This window comes from Ilyonectria robusta (genome assembly GCF_021365365.1).
Source record: "Ilyonectria robusta strain PMI_751 chromosome Unknown BGZ61scaffold_68, whole genome shotgun sequence".
Taxonomy (NCBI): Eukaryota; Fungi; Ascomycota; class Sordariomycetes; order Hypocreales; family Nectriaceae; genus Ilyonectria; species Ilyonectria robusta.
In genome coordinates this window covers 85,452-111,652 of record NW_025764502.1, presented here as the reverse complement: position 1 = coordinate 111,652, position 26,201 = coordinate 85,452, and the positions used below count along the sequence as shown (strand labels likewise).

The following is a 26,201-nucleotide window of genomic DNA, read 5'->3' as shown; positions in this document are numbered from 1 at the left end:
ATCTATATTTATCTACTTTACCTAGTTAACTAAGTCTGCTATTAATATAGCAAATAGTATAATTACTATACTTATGCTGCTACTATTACATATAATAGCTAGAATTATAAATAGCAAGTTCTTGCTAGCATCAGTTAGTAGTATATATATAGCTAACTACTCTCTATATAGTAATAGAATTGCCTGTATACTCTCCCTCTACTTAACTAACTGCTATATTAATATTAGGCCTATTAATATCTATAGCCTATTAGCTATCTGCTACTTAATTTTTTTCTTATCTAATATTATCTTATTCTTCTTTCTTACTGCTGCTATTTTATTGCCTAGTATCTTATACTTCTACCCTACTTAGGCCTTATCTCCTTTTATTAAGAATTAGTATTACAACTAGCTAATTTCCCAATAATTTGCAATTATCTCAAGCAATAGCCAACCTAGTATACCAACATATATAGTATAATATAATTATGCTATCCTTATATTATATATACTCTATAAATCCTATATAATATTCCAGCTACCTCTTATATTAAGTACCTTGCCTATTATTAAGTTTATTTCTATACTATTCTTATTATTATTATTACTAGCTATCCCCTTAACTTACTTTATAATTAATTCTTAGATCTTCTACCTAAGTTTAATTGCTATTATATAATACTGCCTAATACTAAGTCTTATCTTAATATCTACTTATAGTAGATATATTATAATTAAGCTAAGTTATTTTATATTCTAGCAATTTAAATTGCTATTTCTCCATAAAAATTCTAAGTACTTCTCCTGCAATTCTAATAACTTATATTTATACTGCAATATTCTTTTTACTAGTAAAAGCTATATAATATATATAATTATTATCTATCCAATATAGTTGGGTAGAAACTAGGCTATCTTGTAGTTAATTCTGCAAATTATCTTTATCTTATTACAGTTTATTATAAGTATAACCTATTTATTATATAAAAAGATATTATATAGCAACTATTATATATTATAATACTATAATATTACTATTTCCAGCCCACGCTCTAATTGCCCTTTCTAAATATATATTAGCAGTATTAATTCTTCTTGAAATATATATAGCTACTATATCTACTTCTATATACTAGCTTGCTTCTATTAGTTCTTCTTCTTATTAAATATAGATACTTCTATAAAATGCATAACCTTACCCAGCCTAGTATCTAGCTATATATTCTTATTATTTATTGTAAATAACTAGCTAGCGCTAAGCTATAATATACTATTAGCAATCTACTTTATATCTATTCTAAGTCCAATACAATTCTATATACCACCTAATATCTTATTTAATAAGTTATCTGCCTATATTATAATCTTATAAGCTACCTACTAAAAATTATACACTAGTATATAATTTCTATTATATACTAATACCTTATTATTATTAGATTAGTATATTATTAGCAGCTTGCCTATCTTATTATAATATTTCTTATTATATACTATCTAGTTAATAATCTTATTTATTACTATATAAGTACCTATATATATCTATATCTCATACTCTTACTAGAACTAATTAAGTACCTCTACCCCTATATATATCTCTTCTAGCAATACATCCTTAAATTTAGCCTTTAAAAAAAAAAGATAAAAAAGCTATAATAATACTGCTAGTATATCTATAAAGAGATACGCCTCTATATAGCCTAGTAGATACCTTTAGATGCCTATTGCTACGCAGAAGTATAATATTACATTACTATATATATTACTACCTACATATACCTTAATAGAAGCTATTATAAATTAAAACACAACTTAATTAAGTACTTTTATCTCTATAACTACTAGCTTATAGCATCCTAGCCTTTACTCTCTACTATCCTCCTTTTTATTACTCCTACTCTTGCTACTTATATTATCGCTTCTATTAAAGAAGCTGCTATTATTATATAATTTAATTTATCTAACAATATCGCCTAGCTACTCATTTTCTAGCTTGTAGGTTATAGCTGCTATTAAGCTTTATTACTTATCTATAAAGTATATTACTAGTTATATTACTACTTTCTTACAGTCTATTTTATATACTTACTAGTAGAACTTTAAGTAGCAATATCTAATAGATTAATAGCTAGCCTGTAACTTATCTTTTACTATATATTTAAATAGTAAGCTACTTAATTTCTCTAGCTAGATGCTATAAAAACACTATAATATCTTCTTTAATATACCTTCTAGTTGCTAGCTATAGTAATTTACCTCTTAGTTAAAGCTCTTATTTAATTATATAAATAGCTGCAGCTTTCTTATAGCTTTTTCATCCTTAAGGACTCTTATCTTAACCTTACTAGCCTTTGCTTATATCCCCTAAGCTATATTATAGATTTCAGTTAGACTCCAATCCCTAAAGTACCTTACTTACTTTATTTTCTTTATTTAAGTTAAGTTATAATTAATATCCTTCTACTTATTGCTATGCTTATTTCTCTTGGTATCTTCCTCTAGTAGCTCTATCTTATTATTAGTAATTATCCTATTTATAATGCTATTTATTGCTATAGACTCCAGTGCTATTATATTATTGCTATTGCTATAAGCTCTAACAATCTAGTATCTTACGCGCTATATTAGTATTTATATTTATAGTTGTATAGTATGGTATTTTAGTCTGTTAGAGCTATATTATAATTCTGTCTAATAATGGGTTATATTCTTCTGTAATTATATTATATAGTAGTATATATTGTAGCTAAAATTACTATATATATTAAGAATTGAAATTAGTTTACTTTAGTTAGCTAGTAGTTTAATTATAACTAGATTATTTAGTAAGTTTATATTAATATAATTTATTATATTTTTAAGTAGTTATCTCTTAATTTAATATATATAATTAAAATAGGTCTTAATGCTATTATCTAAATTTATAGTATATTAATATATCTTATATAGTAGAAGCTAGTATTTATTAATAAGTATTATATACTTATCTATTTTTAAGTTCTTTATATATTACTAATATAATATTATAGTATTATTAATAGTATAGTAAAATTATAAGTATCTTATCTTTTTTTTTTTTAATATTGTATATACTATACACTATAGATATAATATAGCTATAGTAAAATAATAAAAGCTTATTAAACTTTTCTATTTATATTAATTATCTAATATAAATTTACTATAATTTAGCTACTAACCCTTAACTTATAATAAAACTAACCCTAAATTATAACTAATTAATATATATATCTAGTATATTAAAATCAAGTATAAAAGCTTAGACTACTTAATTTCTATTTATACCAAACTTTTATATCTAACATTCTTTTAATAAAGCCTAAATAGATAAAAAGCTATAATAATTTATAGAGCTAGATAATTTTCTTAAGTATAAATATTAATATAGTTATTATATTTTATTTCTTTATTTTAATATTCTTATTAAAAAAAAGAGAAGAGGGAAATAAAGTAAAAAAAGAAAAAATTATTAAAAAAAGAAAGAAAGAGAGGCTAGAGAGGGAATAGAAATTCTTTTTTATACTTACTTACTAATTCTTAAACTTAACTAACTCTAGAAGTTAAATCTAAATATCCTACTTAAATTTAATTTGTAACTAATAGTAGCTATTATTTTTAATAAAATTTATTTTACATAAATAACACCTCTATAATAATATTACACTATATAATTTCACTTAACTCTAGTAACTCTAAGTTATATTTAGTATAAATAAGAGCTAGACTAAAGGATAGATATTTAAATAAATTAATTAACTAAGTGCTACTTATCTATTTTAATCTTTAAGTAAAGCTGGATTTGAAAATATATATATATAAGTATACTAAGACTAGAAAACTATATTTATTTATAAATTAAAGATTAAAGCCTAAATTTATAAAATATAAATTTAAAGATTTATTATAATATTATTAATTTCTTATAAGAAAGATTCTTATTATAAGTATATATAATCTATATCTAAGTAAAATTATAAAGCTTATAGTAGTTAATTTACTACTAATAAGTAGCAAGCTAGTATAGCAATTCTATATTTAAGCTAGCTTAATACTTATTATTTATTATAGTAATAAGTAATATTATGATATTTTGTAAATATTAGAAATTCCTCTTAATTTTAATTTAAATCTTTCTCCTATTTTATTTCTTCTAGCTTTAGAATTTCTCTTTTAGTAAAATAGCTAACCTAGATATTCCCCTTAAATATATTTATTATATTAAAGTTAAAAAGAAGTATTATAATTTCTTTATTATTATTTATACTAGGAAAAATTATTATAGCTATTATAACTTATTTAACTTCTTTTAATCTTAATATTAAGCTAGGTTTAGAATTCTAGCTCTTCCTAGTCTATATAATAAGATAGTTAAAATAGAAAATTCTTTACTATATCTAGTTAGTCTAGTAAGTTAGCTTATATATAATAAACTTAAGCTAGTATTATCTTCTAATATTAAATACACATAACTAATCCTAAATATAATATTTATTTTTAATAAAAAGATTATAAGTATATAAGTATATCTATATTCCTCTAAGCTATTAAGTAATACTCTTTATTTGCAATTTATAGTAATTATATTAGCAGCTAGTTAGGTTATTTAAAATACTAAAAGTAATAATAAAAAGCCTATAAGGTAGTATACTAGCTACTAATAAATCTATATTAATCTTCTACTTATAAGCTTAGAAACTAGATACTTTAATAACCTTATAATAGAAATCCCAGAAATAATATTACCTTTAAAAAATATAATAATTAAATTTAGCTTAGTAAATCTTCTTATTTAATTTTTATTTACTTAAATCTTATTTAACTACTTTTACCTACTCTTAAGTATTATTAATTCAACTAATAAAAAGCTTTAGAATCTTTTTTATACTTTATTCTTTTTTAGTAAGAAAATTATTACTATTTCCAATATTAATAAGTATATAATGCTATTAAGTATACTTACTTCTAGATACTTTTTAAATAACTAAGTAAGATAATTAAAGATACTTATTATTTTAATATCAGCTAATATAATTAATAAGCAGGAGCTAATTACTCTATTAAGGCTAGATAAATACTTAATACCTATTAAAAAAGATAAGAAATAAAAGGTTAAATAGGAAAACTTAAGCCTAGCTTCTAAGCTAAAAAAGTACATTAAGTAAGAAATATAAATTAAGAAAGAAAAGGATGCAAAAAATAAAAGACAAGTTAAGTAGGAAAATATAGTTCTAGCTTCCTCCTACCCAAATTTAGTATTTAATAAGAGTAGTAAAATTATTAATAATATTGTTATAAAGGGGGATATAATAAATCTAAGTAATTTTAAGGATCCCATTAATAGTTTAGTATTTAATAGTGCCTCTAATAAAAAAGAAGATAAGTATAAGATAGGCAAAAAGTATAAGATTAATTATAGCAATAAGATAAGTATTTTAATAGAGTTTGTAAGAAATCCAGTTAAAATTTCACCTAGCAAAATACTAATCTTAGTAGATAAACCTGGAGTTAGCAGTTATCCCGGAATCTATTAAATAAGCTTGAATATAATAATTTGAGGATAATGCCATTAAAGAATCCCCCCTAGCCCGCTCTATACATTTTAAAGGCATAAAGATCCTTATAACCTTTGCCTCTCAACCTAGAAAAGAAAAAAATTGACTATTCGGGCTCCTCATTAGACATGCCATCCTCCCCCTCGTTATTACTTATTCCCTTAATGTCATTTCTATTTTCATCTTTAACACCAAGTTCAATAAGTAGCTGTTCTGCCGGTTTTATATCTACAAGTTCATCTTGCTGGGCTTGATTTGCTTGTGCAAGTAATGCTTTCTATATATAGTTAGATATTTTAATGTGCAGATAGATATAGAATCTTATATATTCAGCAACTCCTCTAGTTGGGGCTCTATAGTAGGCTAGTAGAGGCTATTGACTACTTTTGATGTGCCGAATGATTCTATCTCGAAGGCTAAGGTAGAAGCGCTTAAATGGGCGCAACTTGTCAGGCTCCTGGTAATTGCTAAGAATTACTTTATTATAACCCATTTCCCTAAGAACTTCGCAGTACCAGTTCTTTATTTCCGGCTTAAGATATATACTAATATCGATATTAGCCAATGGCCGTACTAACTCACCTAGAACTGTGCAATCGATGGAGATTCCCCAATTGCAAGCCTTGCTTGGATTAGGGTAATAGTAATTCATCCAGGGTTGGCCATAAATAACATAAGGCCGGTTCTTCTAGAGGCGTATTTTATGTAGATTCCACGCCTCTACGAAATCAAAGAGCTCTTAACGCAGTATATCTTTGAAGATAGCGTAGATAGCAATCTAGTCCTTAAGTATATCGCCGTTAAAGTCCCCATCCCTAACAAGCTCTCCAAAGTAGTCTACCTACTGCCGGGAAGAGATGTGAAGTATACGCTCCCACCAACTCTCAATCCTAACGTTCTTCGTGCTCGGTGCTGCCTTATAGGAATCCTTCAATTACTTACCCTGTTGAAAGACCTATCCATTCCATTCCACGCATCCGCCAGCGGCCAAAGCGAAGTTCCAATGGGCTGCTGCAACTAAGGGCGTTTCGCTACCCCTATCTGCCTGCAGATACCACGGGCGGAAGTTGTAGGCGTCGCACGCAGCCAGATACTGTTTCAACACGCTTAAGGCAGTCGAAGCAGAAGGCCCGACATAGAACCAGATAATGTTGCGTAAGTAGGCATCGATCGCAGCGTATATCTGGAAGCCATATGCCTTCAGCTTGTCGTGACCGTTAATACACCACTGGTAGTTTGGTCCGGGGACCAGAAACTGTCCCTTCTTCCTCCGCATCATCCGTTTGCGCATCTCAACCTCGCTCGGGAATATGATTTTATACATCTCAAAGAGGGGATCTCTTGGTATCCAGAGTTGCTGTTGCTGGCGCAGATAGGGCTGCAGAAAACGTCTTCCATATCCTGCAATGACATTAGACCTTTGCGTCATCTCAACAATAACCTGTTCCGTCTTCTTCAGCAAAGCAAGCTGTTCTTCATCGCTATTAATACGACGTATCCAGCGGCGGTCCGGGTGGAGTCTGATATGTTTGAGTCCTCTTTTGGTGATGGGCCAGCCTTGCCTCTGCAGGACACTCAAGGTCTGCCTTTCACTAAGCCCAATGCGAAGGATCAGGTCGTGGATAGCCTCTATAAGCTCTGGTGTCTCAATGGTGCGTGATTGCTGACGTGGAAGTCCCCAGCTGGCTATCCGACGGGAGATTGTGCTGAGGTTAATAGCGATATGGTAATGCTTCCGAAGCTTATACTGGATCTGGCTTCGCGAGACGCCATTGAGGTACAGCAAACTGACATAGTCGCGGTGCTCATCGATTGGATTGGGTGGTCGTGCCATAGCATTGGAGATGAGGATGAAGACAGGGACGATAACGTGGTGTTGGGGCAAGGAATAGGGGGGTTTAGAGGGCGGAACCCCTATTTAAGCAAACGCGATTGACCTTCGGAACTGCCCCGCAGCGGCTCTGTGGCTGGCCCGGTGCGAACTAGCACCGCAAGTGGAGTTGTGGAAAATACCCATTAGGAATAGCTTAGACGCAACCCGATTCAGGGAGGCCCCAAGTAACCTTTTGATAAATGATCTTTCTTTGCCATTCTAATTTATCACTGTGTCCAAGTAGTTGACGGCGCCTCCCCTGATCGTTTCCGTGGCGCTATCAATCAACATCATCATCATAATGTCCACTGCCGATCCAGTCGCTGCAGGCGTGGATGGCGTGGGCGCGGCGGGTAGGGTCCGACCTAATAGCAACGACAAAAACACCCAGCCCAGCGCCCGTAAATCCGCGAACAAGGTTACTATATAATCCGACCAGCTACTCTACAATCAATAGACCACTACTAATATACCTATTTGAGCAGAAGAAGACGCAGAAGAAGACGCAGAAGAAGAAGGCTCCTCCCATCGGCGAGGCGCGTGACTTCCCCTGCCGCCCCTGTGTTACTCGCGCTGCAAAGAGCCCCGGGCATGAGTGTACCTCTCAGAACAGTAAGTAGCCGTTCTTTCATATAAGCTTGCCGGGCTGACATACGGGGGGTAGATACTGGTGCTGCTTGCTGGGACTGCGCAAGGAACGGCCATACCTGCAGGCCTGTGGGGAGCCTTTACGTGTTTCCGGCTAATGAGTTGCTAATCAGCTGCTGTGTAGGTCCCCACCGGCGCTGTCGCTGCGGTGCGTGCCTTCTGGGAATTGAATCGGCAGATCGACGATGCAAATAAAGATCCAGGCGATGGCTGGCGCTCTGCTGCTCATCGTGCAGCACAGCAGCTGCGTGGTTGCGGTGCCACTATCAACCATAGCCCTGCTGCCGCTCAAGCTTGCGCTCCTGCTTTGGCTCCCCGCGGTGAAGCAGGTGAAATGACGCTTGAGGAGCGAAAGGTTGCGGCGCTGGAGGTCATCGCTGAGGCTGCTCGACTCTGGACTGTAAGTGGGTTAACCTGTAACAACATTTCAGTGGCTAAATCCATGCGTAGCAGTTCAACAAGCCGGACGAGGAAGACAGCATTGAAGAGGAGGAAGAGAATTGAGCGTTAATATTGTCAATAAAGGAGGCGGTTAGCCCTTTTGTAGAGGGACTTTGTCCGAGATAAGGGATGATGCTATTCCGTGCTGGTTCGCTGCGGTCTCGCTGCTCTTGCTGCTGTTGTCTACTAAGTCTAAATTCAATAAGGTTGTGCGTAAAAGTACATAGCTCAATGTACTGTGGGGCGGATGTTTATTTATGCAGACCCACTTCACTTGTTGTGAACGTGCTTTTGGGGTTTTGCAACAGTGACCCCTATAGGCTGCCGTAAACTGGAGCGGAGGCGTCGTAGCTTGACTTGGGTAGCCTTGGTAGTGGTATTTGGCGTGGTGGGCGGAGTGGCCTTGGTGGGCGTGGTGGACGTAGGATGGGCGGGATGGAGACGGGGCGGGCACTCCTACCTTAGGTACGTCAAAGGTGAAGGTAGGTGTGTTGACAGAGCGAAGCATGGGGCTTTTCTTATTACCTCAGGGGCAGCCCCGTTGCCGCATCTGCAGCGGCACGGCCGTTGGGGCCTATTAAGGTAGTAACCGGTATCGCTGGGTGTCGCTGGGTGTCGCTGGATGTCCGCTGGGTGTGTCCTCTTGGCGTCTGCTGCCGGGCGCTTTTTGGTCCTCTCCACTCACGGACTCACGGACATCGATCTAAGCGACGTAGCAAAGGGCTGCAGGATCCTTCGCGGAGGGACGACGTACGATGGAGGTAGGTACGATGTACGATGCACGGAAGGCACAGTACTACCTGCCACCCCGTGAACCTCTCCTTACCTTTCCCGCCTGGCGTGGCTTCCACTTACCTGGCTGCATCTCAGATCCCACCATCCTTAGCCTTCCCTCTACCATAGTGCGTACTCGGTACAGATACCGGACCTCACCTTCGGGGACCTTAGCTACCTTAGGCACATGAGCTCCTGGTCTTTCATCCTTCCAGTGCCCGCCCTTGGAGTGAATGCTCCTAGTACATTGACCCCGTATCCTCGTGTCGCTCACCCTCTCGATGCCGCGTGTCGAGGCTGTACGATGAAACATCTCCCGGGGTATAATCACGTTGCTGGCCCACGTTCTGGTAGGCTAGACTCCCTAGCATCAAGTCTCGCAGTAGCAGAACACCAGACGAGGCAGCCCGTCGAGCTCCAGCCCAGTCCAGTCCAGCCCTAGCTGTGTCTGTACTTGTCTGCTGCTTGTCGCCTCTTTCGGCTGGGAAGCCGACTTTACTTTTTCTCATGTAACACACGCTGTACTACGCCCTCTCCGTCGAACCCACCAACCAATCTCCGCCCATGTTCTCCGCTGTCCCTCTCCCGGGGGGTCGCAGAAGTAAAAAAAATCAAAAATCACCGATGACACCTCCAAACCTCATTGTACATGAAGTAGCGTAGATTGCGGAAGCATCACACTGATGGCGATAGTTTATAGTAGTCTTCATGCAGCATCGCTTCTATGGGGCATGCCGGGCTGGTTTGGGCACTAACTACCGAGCGGACCAGCTCAGGGTCGAGCCTGGCCATAACAGATGTCCTTTGTAAGAAAGCAATTATCTCTACTTTTGGACTGGAGGAATGGCAAAGGCAAGAGTCTGCTTGTCGTCGCTACTGGCAGGGAAAGTAGTCATTCTTCGGGGACGGTATATTGGAGATAATACAGACCCCATCCAATCCCAAGCTATCGCCTCAACACGGACCAACAATGGGCTCGGCTCTGAGCTCCCTCCGCATGCAACAACGACAGCTCCTTGACGTCGTCGTCGCAGAACAATTGAGGAATCAGAGCAGGCACAGGGTTAAACCGAATGGATCGTACGAGGACCAGTCCCACTGACTATATGGTCGGACAGGATGAGTTAAGACCATCAGGGTATTACTCGCTCAAGACGTCAGTCAACGCACCAAGTAACACCGTCATGGTTCTTCCAATCTTCCACAAACTTATTATGCGTCAGGTCTGGAGACTTGCTTCAGATCAATTAAATGCAATAATCCCTAACTTTTTCCCCTCCGGAAAGCCCGTTAATAGACGTGCAGGAACACACTGTAACGCCGGCCGTTGGGTATGAAGGTATGAACAGAAACCTCTTAAAATGCCGCAATATCGCCTAGCACCAGTAGAATGCCCTTCTTGTACTCCCATCCTCTTCCAAAATAAAGAAAAAAAGTCTCGCCATGCCCACATGGTGGGTAGTGCCCGAGCGGTGCGCAAACGGTGAGAAAACGCAAGGACCCCTCTCGTGGACTTTCTGAAGAGAGGTCAAAGCTACAGCTTGAACTCTCCGCGTGGCGCCCTGGGCCTTTGATCCACACCCAGTGTAACCTGTTCTCCATATCCCCTCCTCGGCTTGTCACGGCCCATGGCGTGTTCGATCACGGGCCTCCGCAATCGCCAATATTTCCTCGCTTGGAGGTGCTGCCGAGATTCAACAGGACCGACCGTAGTAGAATGAAGACATTTCCCAGGCCAACCCAAAACCGTTGTGGCCGAACACCTACTCAAAAGAGCCCAGGGAATACCATAGTACCAGATGAGATAATCCACCACCAAGTGACACCCTGCCGGCCAGGAGTGCCGCATGTGTTCCGGGATGGACCATAAGTAAGAAGGACAAGAAGTTGAGAAGTGAGAGCTCCTGTTGAGCTAAGCAAGGGAGCGGCCGCCATGGAGTCGAAAATCCGTGAGCTTAGCTCAGCCACAGCACAGCGGGCAATTCTCAGGAATCATGATGTAGCGCTCATGAGGGCCTTTGGGGCAAGATTGTTTTCGGTTTCCATCAGTAGAGGTCTTGCAGAAGTAAGTCCCGGAATCCATGCAGGACGTGTAAATATAGTAGTTTTTCGTGAAGTCGCACATGGTTGCTGGAAGTGACTGCCGTAGGTATTTGTTAGACTGGGAATGGTATTATGGGTGGCCACTTTCCAGAATAGGCAAGCTCACCAAATGCTTAGGTTATAGGAGTGGAGCGCAGTGCGGCCTTGAGTATGTCTGTACTAGGGGACGAGCAGAGGCAGAGCGAAAAGGCTGTAGATAAGGGAGGGTTGGGGATTATGGAGAATAGAAAGGGCTATTGTGATGGCATGCCTCGTGTCGGAAGAGCTAGATGAATAGATGAAATGGGCACCGACGGGGAACTCGGCATACGTGAAAGTGTCCTTGTGGCGCGAGGCGGCGGCGTTTATAAGAGGCAGATCTATGCCGTTGAAGGAAGTTGAAGGAAGAGGAGGGGTTTAGATCAGAGACAGGGAGAAGCAAGCTCGAGGTAGGCTATGTCAAGGGCATACGGACACTTTTAAAAGCATGATGCGAAGGAAGGGGAGGGTGGGGTGCAAGGCTTGGGGCCCCAGCCGGTTGACCGGGCGTCTATTCCGGATCGCGAAACGCCGTTTAGTGGTGAGCCTCATCCTCCTCAGCCTCGAGCCAGTCAGGGACCTCGGCGGCAACGGTGGCGGACAACCAGCTCCATCCGTGCAACCCCCACAGGGCAAACAAACCATCGAAGGTTAATGTTGACGGCCGCGTTCATCCATAGGGAGCAGCATCAGACCCAACCCTGGACCAATAAACAGAATAGCCTTTCGGTGGGGGGTACCCGACCAGTATCGAGTACGAGGTATCGAATTAGCGGTGCCATTGCCCTGTCTCTCGGAGAGCTGCAACTTGATGCTTGGAACGGTCGAATACATGGCACCCTGTGCTTGGGAAGAAGTACGGCAAGGCGGTCGACTGGTGGTCCTTTGGCGCTCTGGGCTTTGTGTGATGTCTTCCAATCATTTCAGTGCTCAGTTCGCTAATCATCAACCTTAGCCTTCTTCCTGGGATTCCCAGAACCCCGAGCAATCCCCCGCTTGGGCTTCTGGGCCGGAGCCTCTGGAGTACACCCGTTCTTGGCGTGGAACTTGATAAGCTCTTCCGGCGCAATCTGCGCGAGTTTGCTCTCATACTCCCAAGTTGACTCGCTACGATGATAACCCACCCACTGAACCTGGTACCTAAAGTCCTTCTTCTTGACCTGGGGCGGCGTAGCCCGCTTGAGGACGCGGAAGACGTGATACACATCCAGGCCAGTGGCAGTATCACGTCTATCGACACTGTCCCAGTACTTGTAAATAAGCTTGGGCACTTGATACTGGAGGCTCCATTCGGGCTCCCAAGTCTACTTGCCGTTCGCCTACTTAACCAAGAAATCTACTGTCGCATTGGCTTCGTCGACACGATGAGTGTCGAACGATTCGATCTCGCCTTCGCCGAGATCTGCAAGGACATCGCGCGGGGCACTAGGTTCGGCTGGCACGTCTTCTTGGAGATCGGCGATGGAATCTGGTTCGGGTTGCTTTTGGAGTGTTTGGGGATCAATCGACTCTTCTTTCTGAGGAGGGGTAGGCTCGGTGATTTTGGGCTCGGGCGCCGTGGCGATGGCAGTGGTGTCGACGGTTCGCTTGTAGTTTCGATCAATATCAATATCGCGGATGATATCGCGGCCGGTGCTGCTATCTCGGGTGGGCGTTATAACTTTGCTACCGGAAGGGGTGTTTCTGCCTTCGTTCATTTTCTTCGTCTTCAACGGCGAATGGATGGATGGATTTTATTTCGCCCGGGGGGACACACCCCAGAGGGCCTTTGCGCTAAGCTATTTTCGCTTCGTACGGTTCTTCCATAATCACCCGAAGCCCCACAATTTCACTTTACTGACTGGTCCATGTCAAGCCTCCCCGTTGCAATGGCAAATTTGATCGTCGCCCGTACTGCCCGCATGTCTGGCGCCCATTTGTCACCGTCAGACGCCGCCTTTCCTCCCAGGAAGTATGATAGGTTTCCCATCTTTATCTGTGAGCATCGCAACATGCCTTCCCGTTGCGCGGTCCATTTTGCGCAGCGGAATAGGAAGTGTTCCACTGTCTCTGATGCTAGCCCGCATTCGCAAGTGTCCGATTCCATCGTTCCTATCTTGCACAGAAAGCTGTTAAGTCTCACCATTCCGGTGCGGAGCTGTGATAGTACATCTGCTTCCTTCCTCTTCAGCGGGTCATATAGAGTACGGGTATGCTTGCCTGGCAGTGCCGTATCTATCTGCTTCGAGTATTTCCCGACTCTTTCTGGTAGTGTTCTTATTTGCCGCTGCTTGGTTATCGCTAGTCTTATTCTTGTGGATCTTGCTAAATGCGGTGGCACATCTGGTCTGCATTCTCCTTCTGTGGCCTTCCGCGCTGCTGCTTTGGCTTTTGGTCCCAGCGCGAAATCCTCTTCTCCTGCTGGAACCCACAACATCCGGAGAGAGTGGCCCTCGTCTTCGAGACGCTTGATATGGTCGTATATTTGCCGTATGATCTGTTGGCCGGATTGTTGCGTACGAATCTGAAAATATGATATCGAGATTAGTAAGCACTGTCTTTACCGCAATTACGGCGGTCAGGAGAGGCGCGTACCTGCAGAACCCGGTGGTGGGAATATGATGGCGCTTAGGAAGGAGCTTATGGCATCGAACTGCTATCTTCTGAAATACAATCGCAGGACAATACAATAGGGACTCAAAATGTCCTGCAAATCGGTGAATTGCGTCACTTGGGGAGGCTGGTGATGGGCTGAACGCGGTTCGTTCGCCGTTCAACGCGTTAGTTGCACCATTTGGCACTGCCACAATGCCCCCGCCACAGTAGCTAGCTCATGGGTATCAGCTCATGGGTATCAGCCACAGCGGCAATAATTGCTAAACATGCGGCGTTGATGGGTTTCTCAGGTGAAAGCGGGGCACCTCCGGCCTTGTACTCCAATTAATAGTAACGATTTTCAACAAACAGTAGCTCTTCCTTATGGCCAGATACACTTCTGCAAACAAACAATGATGACCACATTGCGAGCCTGCCCCCAATCAGTGTGAGGGTAAAGTGTGGGGCTCTAAGGCGGACAAGGCAAAATCGTTTGAACTATACGGAGTAAATAGGTAGCTTAGCGTTCCGGCCTTATGAGGGTAAGCTCCCGAGCCTCCCCTCTCTGGCGGAATAAACAACCCACAAGTGGTCCAAATAGTCGTCCAACTTGCAGAGTTGTGCTACAAATTCAAAGCAATCTGAATGCGCAATCGAGGCCTCAGGTGAGACGGCACAGAGGCTACAGTCCGGCTTTCGACATAGGGATACGCGGCTCTTGCCTCGGACTCGATGGCCGTAACCAGTGGAAGACTCTCCGCCACACCGAGTCAGTCCAGCAAGTCAGCTTATGCGTGACAGACCCAAACCAGTATCGTCTTCCGGTATTGGGTACGCTCAACTACTCCCCAACGCAGTGCCTGTCTCCAGTGGAGGGGCTGTGAATACACGGGTACGCCTATACCCCTCAAGCCATCAAGCGATACTCCCTATCCGCAAATCATTAGAAGACAAAATGCCGTGGAGATTCCTCGGAGGGGAATGTCAAAGCCTTGCGTAATGACAAGGGGCAACAGGCTTGTCCCACAGAATATTAATTTCTTGCCCTCCCTACCTACCTACCTTCAGGTCCGTGCCATGGGTTGTTCCCATCTCGATCCCCTTTTCAAGGTTCCTGCCTCTATCGGTCATGCCGTCAAGGAGCTGGTCTTGTGAGTGGCCAGCGTTCTAGAGGCGATTAACCAACCCAAACCCTCGGGAGGGCGGCCCATATCAACATGTGATAAGCGTCAAGCCAGGGTGTGACCAGGGCGGCTTGGGGGTGTCACACAAGGTGCTCGGACCTTTCCTTCGTATCTCCGCGGTGTCCATGAGAGGGATTTGCGTAGTAAAAACTGGAAGCAGGGGCGGGGAAGCTCTCGATGGGTGTGTAAATTATCGGTGTCTCCCTTGTCTCCTCCACTTTCGAAACCGAAGGCGTTATCAGCAGTCGCCGCCCCGGCTTGCCTCTTTGGGTTTGTAGACCCTGAATCCCCTCAACGGTTGGCTGTCTGGATGAAAATCGAACCATGGCGTCGGTGGAGTGCATGCATGTTTGATCACTACACTAGCATATGACAAGTCGCTTCTCGCGGGGCCACAGAGCTTGGTCTGATGCGCTATGATCTCTGATTACGCGATCGCACAAAGGGGACCGGGGGGGTTGTAGGCGACAGGGCTCCCCTCGCCCAGCTCGCAGCAACCAAAACCTCTTTGTACCCAGCCTTGTACAGTTCACCTTGTCGCCAAAGGGACATGACCTTGACCATCATCTGCATGTACAGTTATGACTATAGTCATCCCGGAGGAGAAGCGGCTCAACGGTTGACATTGACTCCGCCCTCGTGGATCAGCGATAGGGCTGTTGTAACACCAAAGTGGCCACCACCAATAAAGAAGTGCCATGTAGGGAGACAGCAGATGTCACTGCGGCGTAGCAAGGCCGCATGCACGGCCCCCAGAATGTGCCGCTTTTAGTCCCGGCGCCAGTTCGTTTCACCAGCGTAGGATGGGTCGGAACATTCCGATGACGAGAGCTATGGATTACCCAAGTGCAGGATGAAACTCATATGGTAAAACTTGCATTAGCGCTACGTGGGTGGTAGATGGATTTCCTGCAAGGCGATCAGTGGCTTACCAATGAGGATGACCGACGTAGCATCGCGATCATCAAAGCGCTGCCCGCTTTTCAATTACCAATTACATGCTGACGAGCCGATTCCAGCCCAGCCCTGCCCTTTTCGAGTGTTTTTAGACCGTGAAGGACCAAGCTGCTTCCGACCGAGCCTTTCTTGTGGCAGCGATGAGAGGCTCGCAAGACTGGCAGTACCTTCAGCGATCACTCTCATTCTGTCCGATAGATATGGAATTTTCTGACGTAACAAGAAATATTAGCACCTTATATAAAGATGGGCATTGTGAAGATCCTTTCGCAAATTGAAATGGCTCATGGTGTCTTCATGGGCCGTGTACATGCATGACGCGGACTAGCAGCCACTGCTACGCCTCGAGGGGGTAATCGAGCTTCCAGCTCTCAACGCACACCATTTCCTGCTGGAAAGCCCGCCAAGCACCTTATTTGAAGGAGGGCCGGAACATAGCCGCGGCAGCAACGGATGCTACTCCGCTGAATGCGACGTGGAGGGCGGAGCAGGGCCTCCAAAAGGTAAAAGAATGCCAGATTCTCCACCAAAAGGTCCAGATGCCCTCTCCATGAGAAAGGTACTCACCCACAAACTCCATCTTCTACCCAAACACCAACAACGTTAATCTGGCTTCTAACTTAATCTCTTGTTCCACCCCCCCTCGTCATGCCTCCCCATTGGGTCCAATCATTTCAACCCTCCCCTTCGCAACCAACTCCCCCCAACAGCCCCCTGCTGCAGAAGCCAAACGATGCTAAGAATCCAGTCACGTCCAATGGAAGTCTTGGTCTCGGTGGGAAGGATGTGGAATCATCTCTTGTAGAACGACTCTTAATAGCACTGGAAAAGTTCGTTGATGAAAGACCTCCATCCGATAGCTTATCCTCGGGGGACAAAGCTCCAACCAAGGCGGAAGAGACACAGGCCGAGCGAGTACCGAAGCTGGGATATGAGCGCGAAGAGGAAGTGTATGATAACTAATATACTACTCGTACTCTTACTAACAGGTGAAACAGTTAGAGATAAAAAAGAATATATAAATATACGATCGTTGAGATGGTACCAGGACCGGACTCTGGCGGGGATGATCTAGCTTGATTCATCGACTTGGATAGAACAAAAATCTAGGGCAGATGGAGTAAAGAGAATGCAACGGCCTCAATCGAAGATGCCCCGCCCGAAGCCCCTGGCCCAAATGGTACAGATACTCTTGACATAAAATAACCGGACAAGGCCGTGAGGAGGGAGGCTTGGTTCTCAGACTTTCCAAACGCTGACCTCTGCCCCTCGACCAAAGGTACAACGATCTTCCCTACATTGGGGACCAGGACAAGCCTGCAGAGAAGTACTCCAAGCATCTCCTGGCGGCGATTGCTCTGATTGCTCGCCACGGCATGAGCACCAATTTCCGCCCCCATGTTGCTCATCGCCACGACTTCCTCCCCAACGACAAGGTCCGGCTTGAGACCCCGCTCGACGGCATGCCGTACAAGCTGACCATGGCCACCGACATTAACAAGCTTGACTTTGACAATATACACTCCACATGCTTCAAGGTCATTGGGGGAGACATCGTCGGCATTGAGCACGGTGAGGGGCCCGCGCCGCTGGCGGTGAGCAAAATCCCAAATGCGACCGAGGTCGGCACCGACGAACAGCTGGTCGATGCTCTTATCAAGGTGGGCGTCCTCAAGGCGAGACTGTAGAGATTGAATGTATATCTCGAGTCCATATTGAGTCCTAGACCTAGCTTTTCCTTGATTCAAGTCAATAGCTAGATAAAGTTAAAGACCCCGAAGCATCCGCAGCGTCTCGGCTGTCCGAGGTCATCCGAGGTCATCGTCATTTTTCTTGTCTATAAGACTGACCCAAAGACCCTCATTAGATAGGAGGAATATCAAGAGCTTCTCACACACATGATCTTATCCATTCACTTGATGCAACAAGTCTCCATTATCGAGTCAGCCAACTGGCTCGCGCGCAAGCACGCAGAGGAGTACAACATTAAGATGAAGGTATTTCAGGCCTTCTGCGCTAAATTCGAAGAAGCTGCGAAACAATTCACCACTGGACTTAAACGAGAAATCGCACAAAAGTTCGCCGATAGCTTCCTAAACTCCTGGAACCAGGCACTCACCAGTGCTAAACCTACTTCTGCGCCTACCCATAGCAGCGTTGCTGCCTCGCCCCGCCTGCGGATAAGCCCCTTACCCGCCAATATCATCATCAACAACAAACCTCCCCTCATCGCCAGGGACAACCAACCCCTACTGCCCCACCCCGAGAGGACCTTTGTGTCTTCATCCGGCTGGAGGCCGAAGGCGAGTTTCCAGACTGGTATCGCTGAGTAGGTGCCGGCGGAGCGTCGCCCAAGCGGTTAGAAAGAAGAGTAGAGGTTTTATCCGGCTGTACAGTAAGGTACGGTTTCCTGCATGAATAGGCTATGTAGAGGTACCGAGCGCTCCAGCATACCGGCACATAAGGTAATACAATACTTCGTTGTGGCACACTTCGTTGTGGCACACTTCGTTGTGGCACACTTCGTTGTGGCACACTTCGTTGGGGCACACTTCGTTGGGGCACACTTCGTTGTGGTCCCTCGTGTCGTACTGTACTTCGTTGTGATCCCTTGTGGTGTACCTCGTTATGACCTCTTCTAGAAGCGGGCCTGTCTATGTAACAGGCCGTGCAAGACGTGTCAAAGCGTGGTGTTATGCTGGTTTTGGCAATCAACCAAGTCTGTGCCAGCCGAGGTGTTACCAGCTCGTGTCGCTGCCGGGCAGACGGTGAGGCTACCCATGACCATACTACTCTGTATTCATCCACATGCCCCCTCTCTCACACATGAAATGTATTAAGTCACAACGCCTTGCATGGTTGGTTAGATGTCGGACGTTCGAACATGTGAAAACAAGACGGTTGACATGCCTCCACATCAGACAGAAGGTATGGGGATGCCGTTAAAGACGATATGCCACCCCCAGCCTCTGCTGAATCACAGACTGACCAGCATCTGCATGATACGTCCTACGCTTACGAGCGAACTGATTGTGTTTGAGGCATCTGGGAAGTTTTTGCAAAGGGCGGCACGCCTGGCGGGAGCTCGCACAAGCAGAGCCTCATATTAGGGAGTCATTGCAACTACCGGTGGTAGGGTTGTCGCCTTTTGGGTTGCGTCGAACCTTATTCTGCATCACCCACATATAAGCTTTCAAAACTTTGCCGAATTGCCATACTGCAGTAACTATAGAGAATCGAATATTGACGTTTACCTGGCCACGGGGAACCTCCTGTTGGATTGACTGGGGTCACAATATCTCAACTACTGGGAGAATTCTTGATGGGGGTTCTTACCTGTTGTATTGTCTGTTGCTTGTGTGTTCATTCTAAGGTTCATAATTCAGGACGTCCTGAATTGGGCACCAATTTATGTACGCCTGACGGCACCTGCTCAAGGATCTCACAGTACTTTCACAGACCCTTCCTTTCAACACCTCCACGTCGCGGCAACAGCTAAAACATCTCAACATCTCTAAAACACCTTATCATTCCTTTCACATGCTTATTGGTCTTTTCACATGCTTATTGGTCTTTTCACATGATTATTGGTCTTTTCACATGCTCATCGCTCTCTCTACATACTACTACTGTGTAGTTTTTGACTTTTGGGTACAGCATTCCTTTCGTAGCATGTGAACTGCTCTATCTATTTAAGGAACCCTTTCTCTCGTCGTACTTTCTTTACTTTATTAAATTATCACCTATCCCATTACCTCTCCTGAGTGGTGACGCCCAGATCAACACGTCAAAAAATGGCTTTACCTCCCGACCAACCGACGCATCCTTACGGGGACCATGACGAAGGTTTCTTTGATGGAGGTCCCCTTGGAGGTGGTGGCCCTACGACTGCCTCCCGCTCTATCCAGTTTGACCCTCCTTGGCCAGAGCTACCCAAGATCGCAGTTGGGTTTTCCTGGATTGACATCGGGACGAACACAAATCCACGTATTGAAGTGGTGGCCAAGGATATCAAAAAGGGGAGATTTACGGTCACTATGGGAACCTGGCTAGACACAACGGTCTTCGGCAGCATTTCCACTTGGCTTGAGGTCCCCAGCAACAAACCTCGGGATTGGCAGGTCGGCACGTGGTCCACCAGTGATCCCGATCAGCCTACGCGCATTGATTTCGATACCTCCTTCGACCATGCTCCCAAAGTCCTTGTCTGGATCAGTCACCTCGACCAGAGCAACGATCATCCTACCCGCCTTAATTGCTTTGCCGACGGTATCGACCCAAACGGCTTTACCATCCACGCTAAGACGTCGTTGGATTCGGTCACGTTTGGATCCACTGTGAACTGGATTGCATACCGCCAAGACATGAAGGTGGAGAGCGGTTTAGTGAATCTGGGCAGTGGTACAATCGATTTCCCGCCACGCAAGTTCAACAAGCCGCCGAGGGTTTTCATGGCACTCTCCCTTGTCGATGTCTCAGATGACCAAGGCGCGGTCCGCCTTCGGTGCCTCGCCGATAATGTGAGCCAAGCTGGATTTCGCTATATACTGGAGACGTGGCAGGGCACGACTGTCTTCGCAGCACAGGCACAGTGGATTGCAGTATTATAATTTGTCTGCCTGGGTGATGAGGTAAGAGAAGAGTTGATAGGGGACTAGAGCAGAGCACCTGGCGAAGTGCAAACGGGAAAAATTGAATTCTGGCTTTGGAATATCTTGATGCCTATGCTCAGCGTATTTTTTTTTTCGTGAAGTTCTTCCCTTTATTATCACTATATAATGTACTCTCCGAGACTCTACATGGCGCGTCTGCCAAGGCTAGGGATCCGTTGCAAGCGGCCGTCGGCGAGAGCCTAATTAAATGCAAACAACTCGAAGACGGTTGGGCGTCCAGATCGGCATGGTCGGTTCTGTTTGCCACACATTTGCGCCTCTTTTATGATACAGTACCAGTGCCTAGTCGATACCGGCAAAATCCGGCCCAGCTGTGGACTATGGGCAAGCTGCCACATCGACTAGATGGTTGAACCCGATTTTGGCTCAGTACAGAGAGCTGACAGCGGCGCACTGTGTCAGCGCCAAAATGTGGGGTAAATGTCCTTGCGCAAAGAATTTGTCAATGTCTGGAGGGAGGGCGCCGATTTTGTGTGTGTGTGTGTGTGTACACGTCTGCATCTTATATGTTTGTTGAGAGCCGCGCCGCGAGGGGATCATAAATGTACACAGCAGACTGTATTGTGATCTATCTTGAAATCTTTATTATTTCTCCAATTGGAAGAGTTGTAAGGTGGTGGGCTGGCTTTCATCATGACCTCTCCGGCAAGCGCCGAGACCTTGGTGGAGCCAAGCGGCGGCGTGTCAACGCCGATGAAGCTTCGAAGCATGAAGCGAAGAGCGACAACAAGAACGACAACGATTGAAGGGGAAGTCGATCATGCGACCTATCCAAGGAAGGGAAACTGTGAGGGAACGATCATGTGACTTTCATACTTTATGAATAGTCTCACTTTATGAATATTGTGTAAATAGCTTTAAGTCAGAGCTTTCCTTAGGAATCTCTTCTCTCCTTGTAAACAATCATTTTACCCAAGTCGCACCCGACCACGTTCGTGCTCTTGTCCCGTCACAGAAACAGTAGCAACAACAACGAGGGAAGGGCGATGCTCCATGCGGTTTGACTGGGAGAACTTGAGAGATCCAAGGTTGTTGATAGCATCCTCGGAGAGGAAAGTATACTCGACCTTAGTCAATCGGACGCGGTGGGTAGAAAGCGGCAACAGACTAACGACGAGAGTGGAAAAGAGATTCTCGAAGTCCTGTTGTGCAAACAAAGTCAGCTATCGCTCAGAAGAGAATGGGTACGGGAGCTGCATTTCAGACGGTGGCATCTTATGCCCGCGCAGAAGGCTGTAGAGCTACTGGTATATAAAAAAAGGCAAGATAGATATAAGTATTGTAGAACTATAGTATATACTCTTATAAAAGGCTGGTTATTATATATTATGCACAATAAGCGTAAAGATATTTAATATATCTTATTTGGTGTCACAGGTCTTCGCGCCCGACGACGGTCGTCCGGTCGCCGAATGACCGCACGGCCCCCATACGAATCCCTGTTCAAATCTGAAGGCCCGGTCCTTTAGAATTCAATAGGGATTCGCTCGGATGACCGGCGTTTCAGGCCGAAATTGAGGGTCCGTGGCCACCAAAGGCAGTGCAGGGCCTTCATTTTTGGATAGATTACCATTATTTTGACAGGAGTATTAATTATCCCTATTACCGACCAACCATAACCCGCTACTATAACGTAATGGAATCTACGGATTCGAATGCAATTAAGGATCCCAGAGCTAGGGCGGCTATTAAGTACTACCTACTGGATCTAGAAAGTACCACGCTGCTAAATACGTTGAGGAATTACAAGCCTAAGCAGTATTGGAGATCACAAGTATAAGGCGACTAAGTCGGTGGCAAGATGTGGAAGAAGGAGGAACATTCTATAAGAGATCGTGCCTATACATAAATAGTGGTTTCCTACTGCATATTTAATATAAATTAAGCAACTTAAATCTTTTTATTTCAATAGGTTATAAGCCCGGAAGGCTAAATTAAACTTAAAGCTAAGTCTCTTACTTAATTACCTGTCTCTTACTTACTAGGACCTTATAGTCCTCTTCTATTGCAGCGGAGACTTAATAGCAGTCTTGAACTGTACTAGAATTACAGCTCTTTATCTCCCTGCTACTTAAATAGAGAATCTACTTGCTGATTCCACTAGCTTCTTGCTAATTCCACTAGCTTCTTACTAATTCCACTAGCTTCCTGCTAATTCTACCAGCTTTCTGCTGATTCTTCCCGCTTCTTACTGATTCTATTAGCCTCTTACTAACTCCATTACATTCCAAATACTTTTCTTTACTTCGAGAAGGTCCCTACTATCTTATATACCTTAAGGTGCTATCTATAAGAAGTATATCTTAGACTTTTTATCTTACCTCTACCTTTATCGAAAAATAAGCTAATAATATTAACCTATTATACTACTTTAATATATTAGATGGCAAAGAACTAAACCTAAGTAGAAATCTTTTTAGAGTTACTAAGCTTAAATCCTCTAAAGGCTAGATTAACTGAAATAAGGAAATTCAAGACCTATTAGCTCTATCTGGTTATAACAATTTCCTAGAGAAAAAATAAAACCTACCAGTTTAAAGCAATCTCTTAGATGTTAACTTCAAAGAAAAACTAGACACTTAATACCATAAATAAGTATAGGCATATAAAGCAATTCAATATTAGCTTAATTTCCATCCCAAATAGGAAGTTTAAAGTCTTAATAACTTAGTGGATATCCTTAAAATACTAGAGTAGCACTTTAAATTTAAGAGTAATAGTATATTCTACAACCTCTAATAAAAGCTTAATTAGCTTACTCTAGATAACTGCAAAAATGTATCTAACTTCTCTTAGCAATTATAGAAGACCCAAAACCAAATTCTTTAACTAGATAAAACTAGTTAGATTAAATAACTACAACTAATAGATAAGTTTCTTAATAAATTTAGACTTAAGTATTAAGTGTTTCTTACTGTATTTCTTTAAAGTTATAGCTTACTATTTAAATAAAACCTTAAAGATATTATTATTAAGATAACTACTACTATTAAAGAAGCTACTAGAGCTACTAAGTAGGAGGAATATAATTAGTAGATATAATAGCAAGACTAGAATTAAGAGGCAATTAAGCATGCTATTATAGTTTCTACTATTAAGAAGTAGAATTTTACAACTTGTAGCTACTATAAGAAGCTTAGGCATATTTCTAATACCTGCTAGTTACTTTATCTAGAGCTTAAGAAATACCTAAATATTAAGCAATTTAGAAGGAACTAATACTAAGATTATCTAAGAATTAAGAACTAAACTAAATATAAGAATTAGAATAAAGTTATAAATACTCTTGCTATTTATACCAAACCTATTATATAGCTTATAGCATACTAAAATTAAAGGTTAAGTAATTTACTTAAGTAAGTATACATACTAGATAATAGAGCTTTAATATATACCTTTTATAAAAGAGAAAACTTTAGTATTCTTTATCCCTAAAGTAGCAGGCAGATAATTAAAATTAGCAAGATATAAATTACTCCTTAAAACCTAGAAAACTATATCCTACAGCTAAAAAAACTTAACAGTCTGCAATATCTAGTACTTAATAACTCAGTATACTCCCTAGATAGATATATCAATCTTATTTCTATATCTACCTTAATAAAGAAGAGTGTAAAAATCTCTTTTAATAATAATTAAATTAAGATAATATATAATAACTAAGTAATCTTAATAGCAACTATACAATTAGGGATCTATATTATGAATTAACTAGATGAAGCAATTAATACTATCTTAATATTACTTATTATTAGTAACCCCAAACTTTAAATATAGTATAAAAAACTTAAATATCTAAGTAAGAAAGAAATTAATGCCCTAAGAGGAATAGTATATAGCATTCATCTAATTCTACACAGAGAAAATTGCGAACTTTATATAGTTGGAAAATAGAAAGAGTATTTATATTAAAAGTTAATTTAGAAAGGAATATATCTGCTAGAATATATCTATGTAGATATTACAGGATTATTTCTAGATATAGTATATAATAGCTTGTAATATTGGGCGGTCTTTGTAGATAACTTTACTTATATAAGCTGGGTATATATAGTTAAGGAAAAGTTAGAGTTTATAAGGTATTTTAAACATCTTCTCAATATATATAAGAGACTGGAATATTAATGCTATTGCCTTTATATCAACTAGGGTGGTGAAAACTACAATAACTAGCTATATACCCTCTACTATAATAAGGGCATTATAATTTATTATACTGCAACTAATTAGCATAAGTAGAATGGGATTGTAGAGGCCTTTAATTAAGTGCTTTAAGAAAAGGTTATATTTATACTTAAGCAATTAAACCTACTATGAAAACTCTAGCTCTATATCCTTTATACAGCTATGTATATATAGAATAGAAGTCCTAGTAAGACCCTAAATAAGATACTCTATAAGATGTAGTTTAAAGATAAGTTAGACCTCTCTTACCTCTATATTATTGGTGCAAATAGATAGGCAATATTACTATCTATTAAGAGATAAAAGCTATATATAAAGATAATTTAATACTAACTTCTTGGATATTAAGGCTCTAATAATTATATTGTTGTAAATGATAATAATTAAGTCTTTATTGCTAATAATATTATCTTTAACAAATCTAGCTTCTATAAGATACTAGAAATACCTACTAGATTAAAGAGAATAAGAAATAAAGGACCTACCTTATACCCAGAATTAGAAATTTCAGCTAAAAAAGCATCTCTACTACAACACAATACCACCCTATAGATTAAGAAGATTATATTGGAGGATGAAGCAGATACTATTTACATACAAACATCTAAGCCTTGCTATAACTCAGCCGGGGCAATAGACTGAGACGAGCTCTAAATCTCATAAAGATCGACTAAGGCAAAACTCCCTTTAAGATACCTACTCCTAGAAACCAATACTCTCATTAACCTTATATACGCCTACGTCAATCTTATAGCTTCCTTAGAAGATAAGGTAGAGCCTCGGACGATAAAAGAAGCTTAAGATTCCCTTTAGTAAAAGAATTAATTTAAGGGAATAACTACTAAGATAGACTCTATTAAGAAGAATAGAGTCTATATCTTAGTAAAATTGCCACTGGACTAGAAGGCACTAAGGGGTAAGTAGGTATTTAAACTTAAGAAAGAAGCTAATAGAGAAATCCTGCAGTTTAAGGCATGCTATATAGTCCAAGGCTTTAAGTAATAAAAAGAAATTAACTATAACAAAATATTTGCCTTAGTTATTAAGCCTATAACCTACAAGGCAATATTTACTATAGCTATAGCACTTAACCTTAAGCTTAAATAAATAGATATTAAAACTATCTTTCTTTATAGGAATGTTAACTAAGAAATTTATATTAAGCAGCTAGAGTGCTTTAATAATAGAACTGGAAGAGTTTGGAAATTATAAAAAG

General features: G+C 41.7%; 8 protein-coding genes across 8 annotated transcripts; 4 read left to right on the top strand and 4 right to left on the bottom strand.

The window, feature by feature from the left end:
• Positions 1–5,683: 5,683 nt before the first annotated feature.
• BGZ61DRAFT_468157 (uncharacterized protein) lies at positions 5,684–7,397 on the bottom strand (the record flags this gene model as incomplete). The annotated part of the gene is made up of 5 exons (XM_046247850.1): positions 6,529–7,397; positions 6,426–6,483; positions 6,376–6,392; positions 5,940–6,243; positions 5,684–5,828 (listed from the first exon to the last, which is right to left on the bottom strand). Coding segments are annotated over exons 1-5 (1,385 nt in total), but the record flags the coding sequence as incomplete, so codon positions are not given.
• A 332-nt stretch (positions 7,398–7,729) lies between these two features.
• Positions 7,730–8,780, top strand: BGZ61DRAFT_573759 (uncharacterized protein; the record flags this gene model as incomplete). The annotated part of the gene is made up of 5 exons (XM_046256140.1): positions 7,730–7,846; positions 7,914–8,040; positions 8,093–8,145; positions 8,201–8,476; positions 8,527–8,780. The coding sequence occupies 5 exons, from the start codon at positions 7,730–7,732 to the stop codon at positions 8,578–8,580; spliced, it is 627 nt and encodes a 208-aa protein (XP_046094078.1). The 3' UTR covers positions 8,581–8,780.
• A 314-nt stretch (positions 8,781–9,094) lies between these two features.
• BGZ61DRAFT_487274 (uncharacterized protein) lies at positions 9,095–9,800 on the bottom strand (the record flags this gene model as incomplete). Its single annotated transcript, XM_046249949.1, has 3 exons — positions 9,095–9,220; positions 9,344–9,588; positions 9,623–9,800. 3 exons carry the CDS (start codon positions 9,798–9,800, stop codon positions 9,095–9,097), a joined length of 549 nt encoding a protein of 182 aa, XP_046094077.1.
• Positions 9,801–11,251: 1,451 nt separating this feature from the next.
• Positions 11,252–11,416, bottom strand: BGZ61DRAFT_374200 (uncharacterized protein; the record flags this gene model as incomplete). Its single annotated transcript, XM_046242313.1, has 1 exon — positions 11,252–11,416. One exon carries the CDS (start codon positions 11,414–11,416, stop codon positions 11,252–11,254), a length of 165 nt encoding a protein of 54 aa, XP_046094076.1.
• A 934-nt stretch (positions 11,417–12,350) lies between these two features.
• Positions 12,351–12,800, bottom strand: BGZ61DRAFT_300249 (uncharacterized protein; the record flags this gene model as incomplete). Its single annotated transcript, XM_046238679.1, has 2 exons — positions 12,351–12,716; positions 12,741–12,800. Coding segments are annotated over 2 exons (426 nt in total), but the record flags the coding sequence as incomplete, so codon positions are not given.
• A 3,975-nt stretch (positions 12,801–16,775) lies between these two features.
• On the top strand, positions 16,776–17,090 carry BGZ61DRAFT_487272 (uncharacterized protein; the record flags this gene model as incomplete). Its single annotated transcript, XM_046249948.1, has 1 exon — positions 16,776–17,090. One exon carries the CDS (start codon positions 16,776–16,778, stop codon positions 17,088–17,090), a length of 315 nt encoding a protein of 104 aa, XP_046094074.1.
• A 944-nt stretch (positions 17,091–18,034) lies between these two features.
• Positions 18,035–18,295, top strand: BGZ61DRAFT_301235 (uncharacterized protein; the record flags this gene model as incomplete). Its single annotated transcript, XM_046238686.1, has 1 exon — positions 18,035–18,295. A coding segment is annotated over one exon (261 nt), but the record flags the coding sequence as incomplete, so codon positions are not given.
• A 1,626-nt stretch (positions 18,296–19,921) lies between these two features.
• BGZ61DRAFT_374138 (uncharacterized protein) lies at positions 19,922–20,737 on the top strand (the record flags this gene model as incomplete). Its single annotated transcript, XM_046242308.1, has 1 exon — positions 19,922–20,737. One exon carries the CDS (start codon positions 19,922–19,924, stop codon positions 20,735–20,737), a length of 816 nt encoding a protein of 271 aa, XP_046094072.1.
• Positions 20,738–26,201: the final 5,464 nt, after the last annotated feature.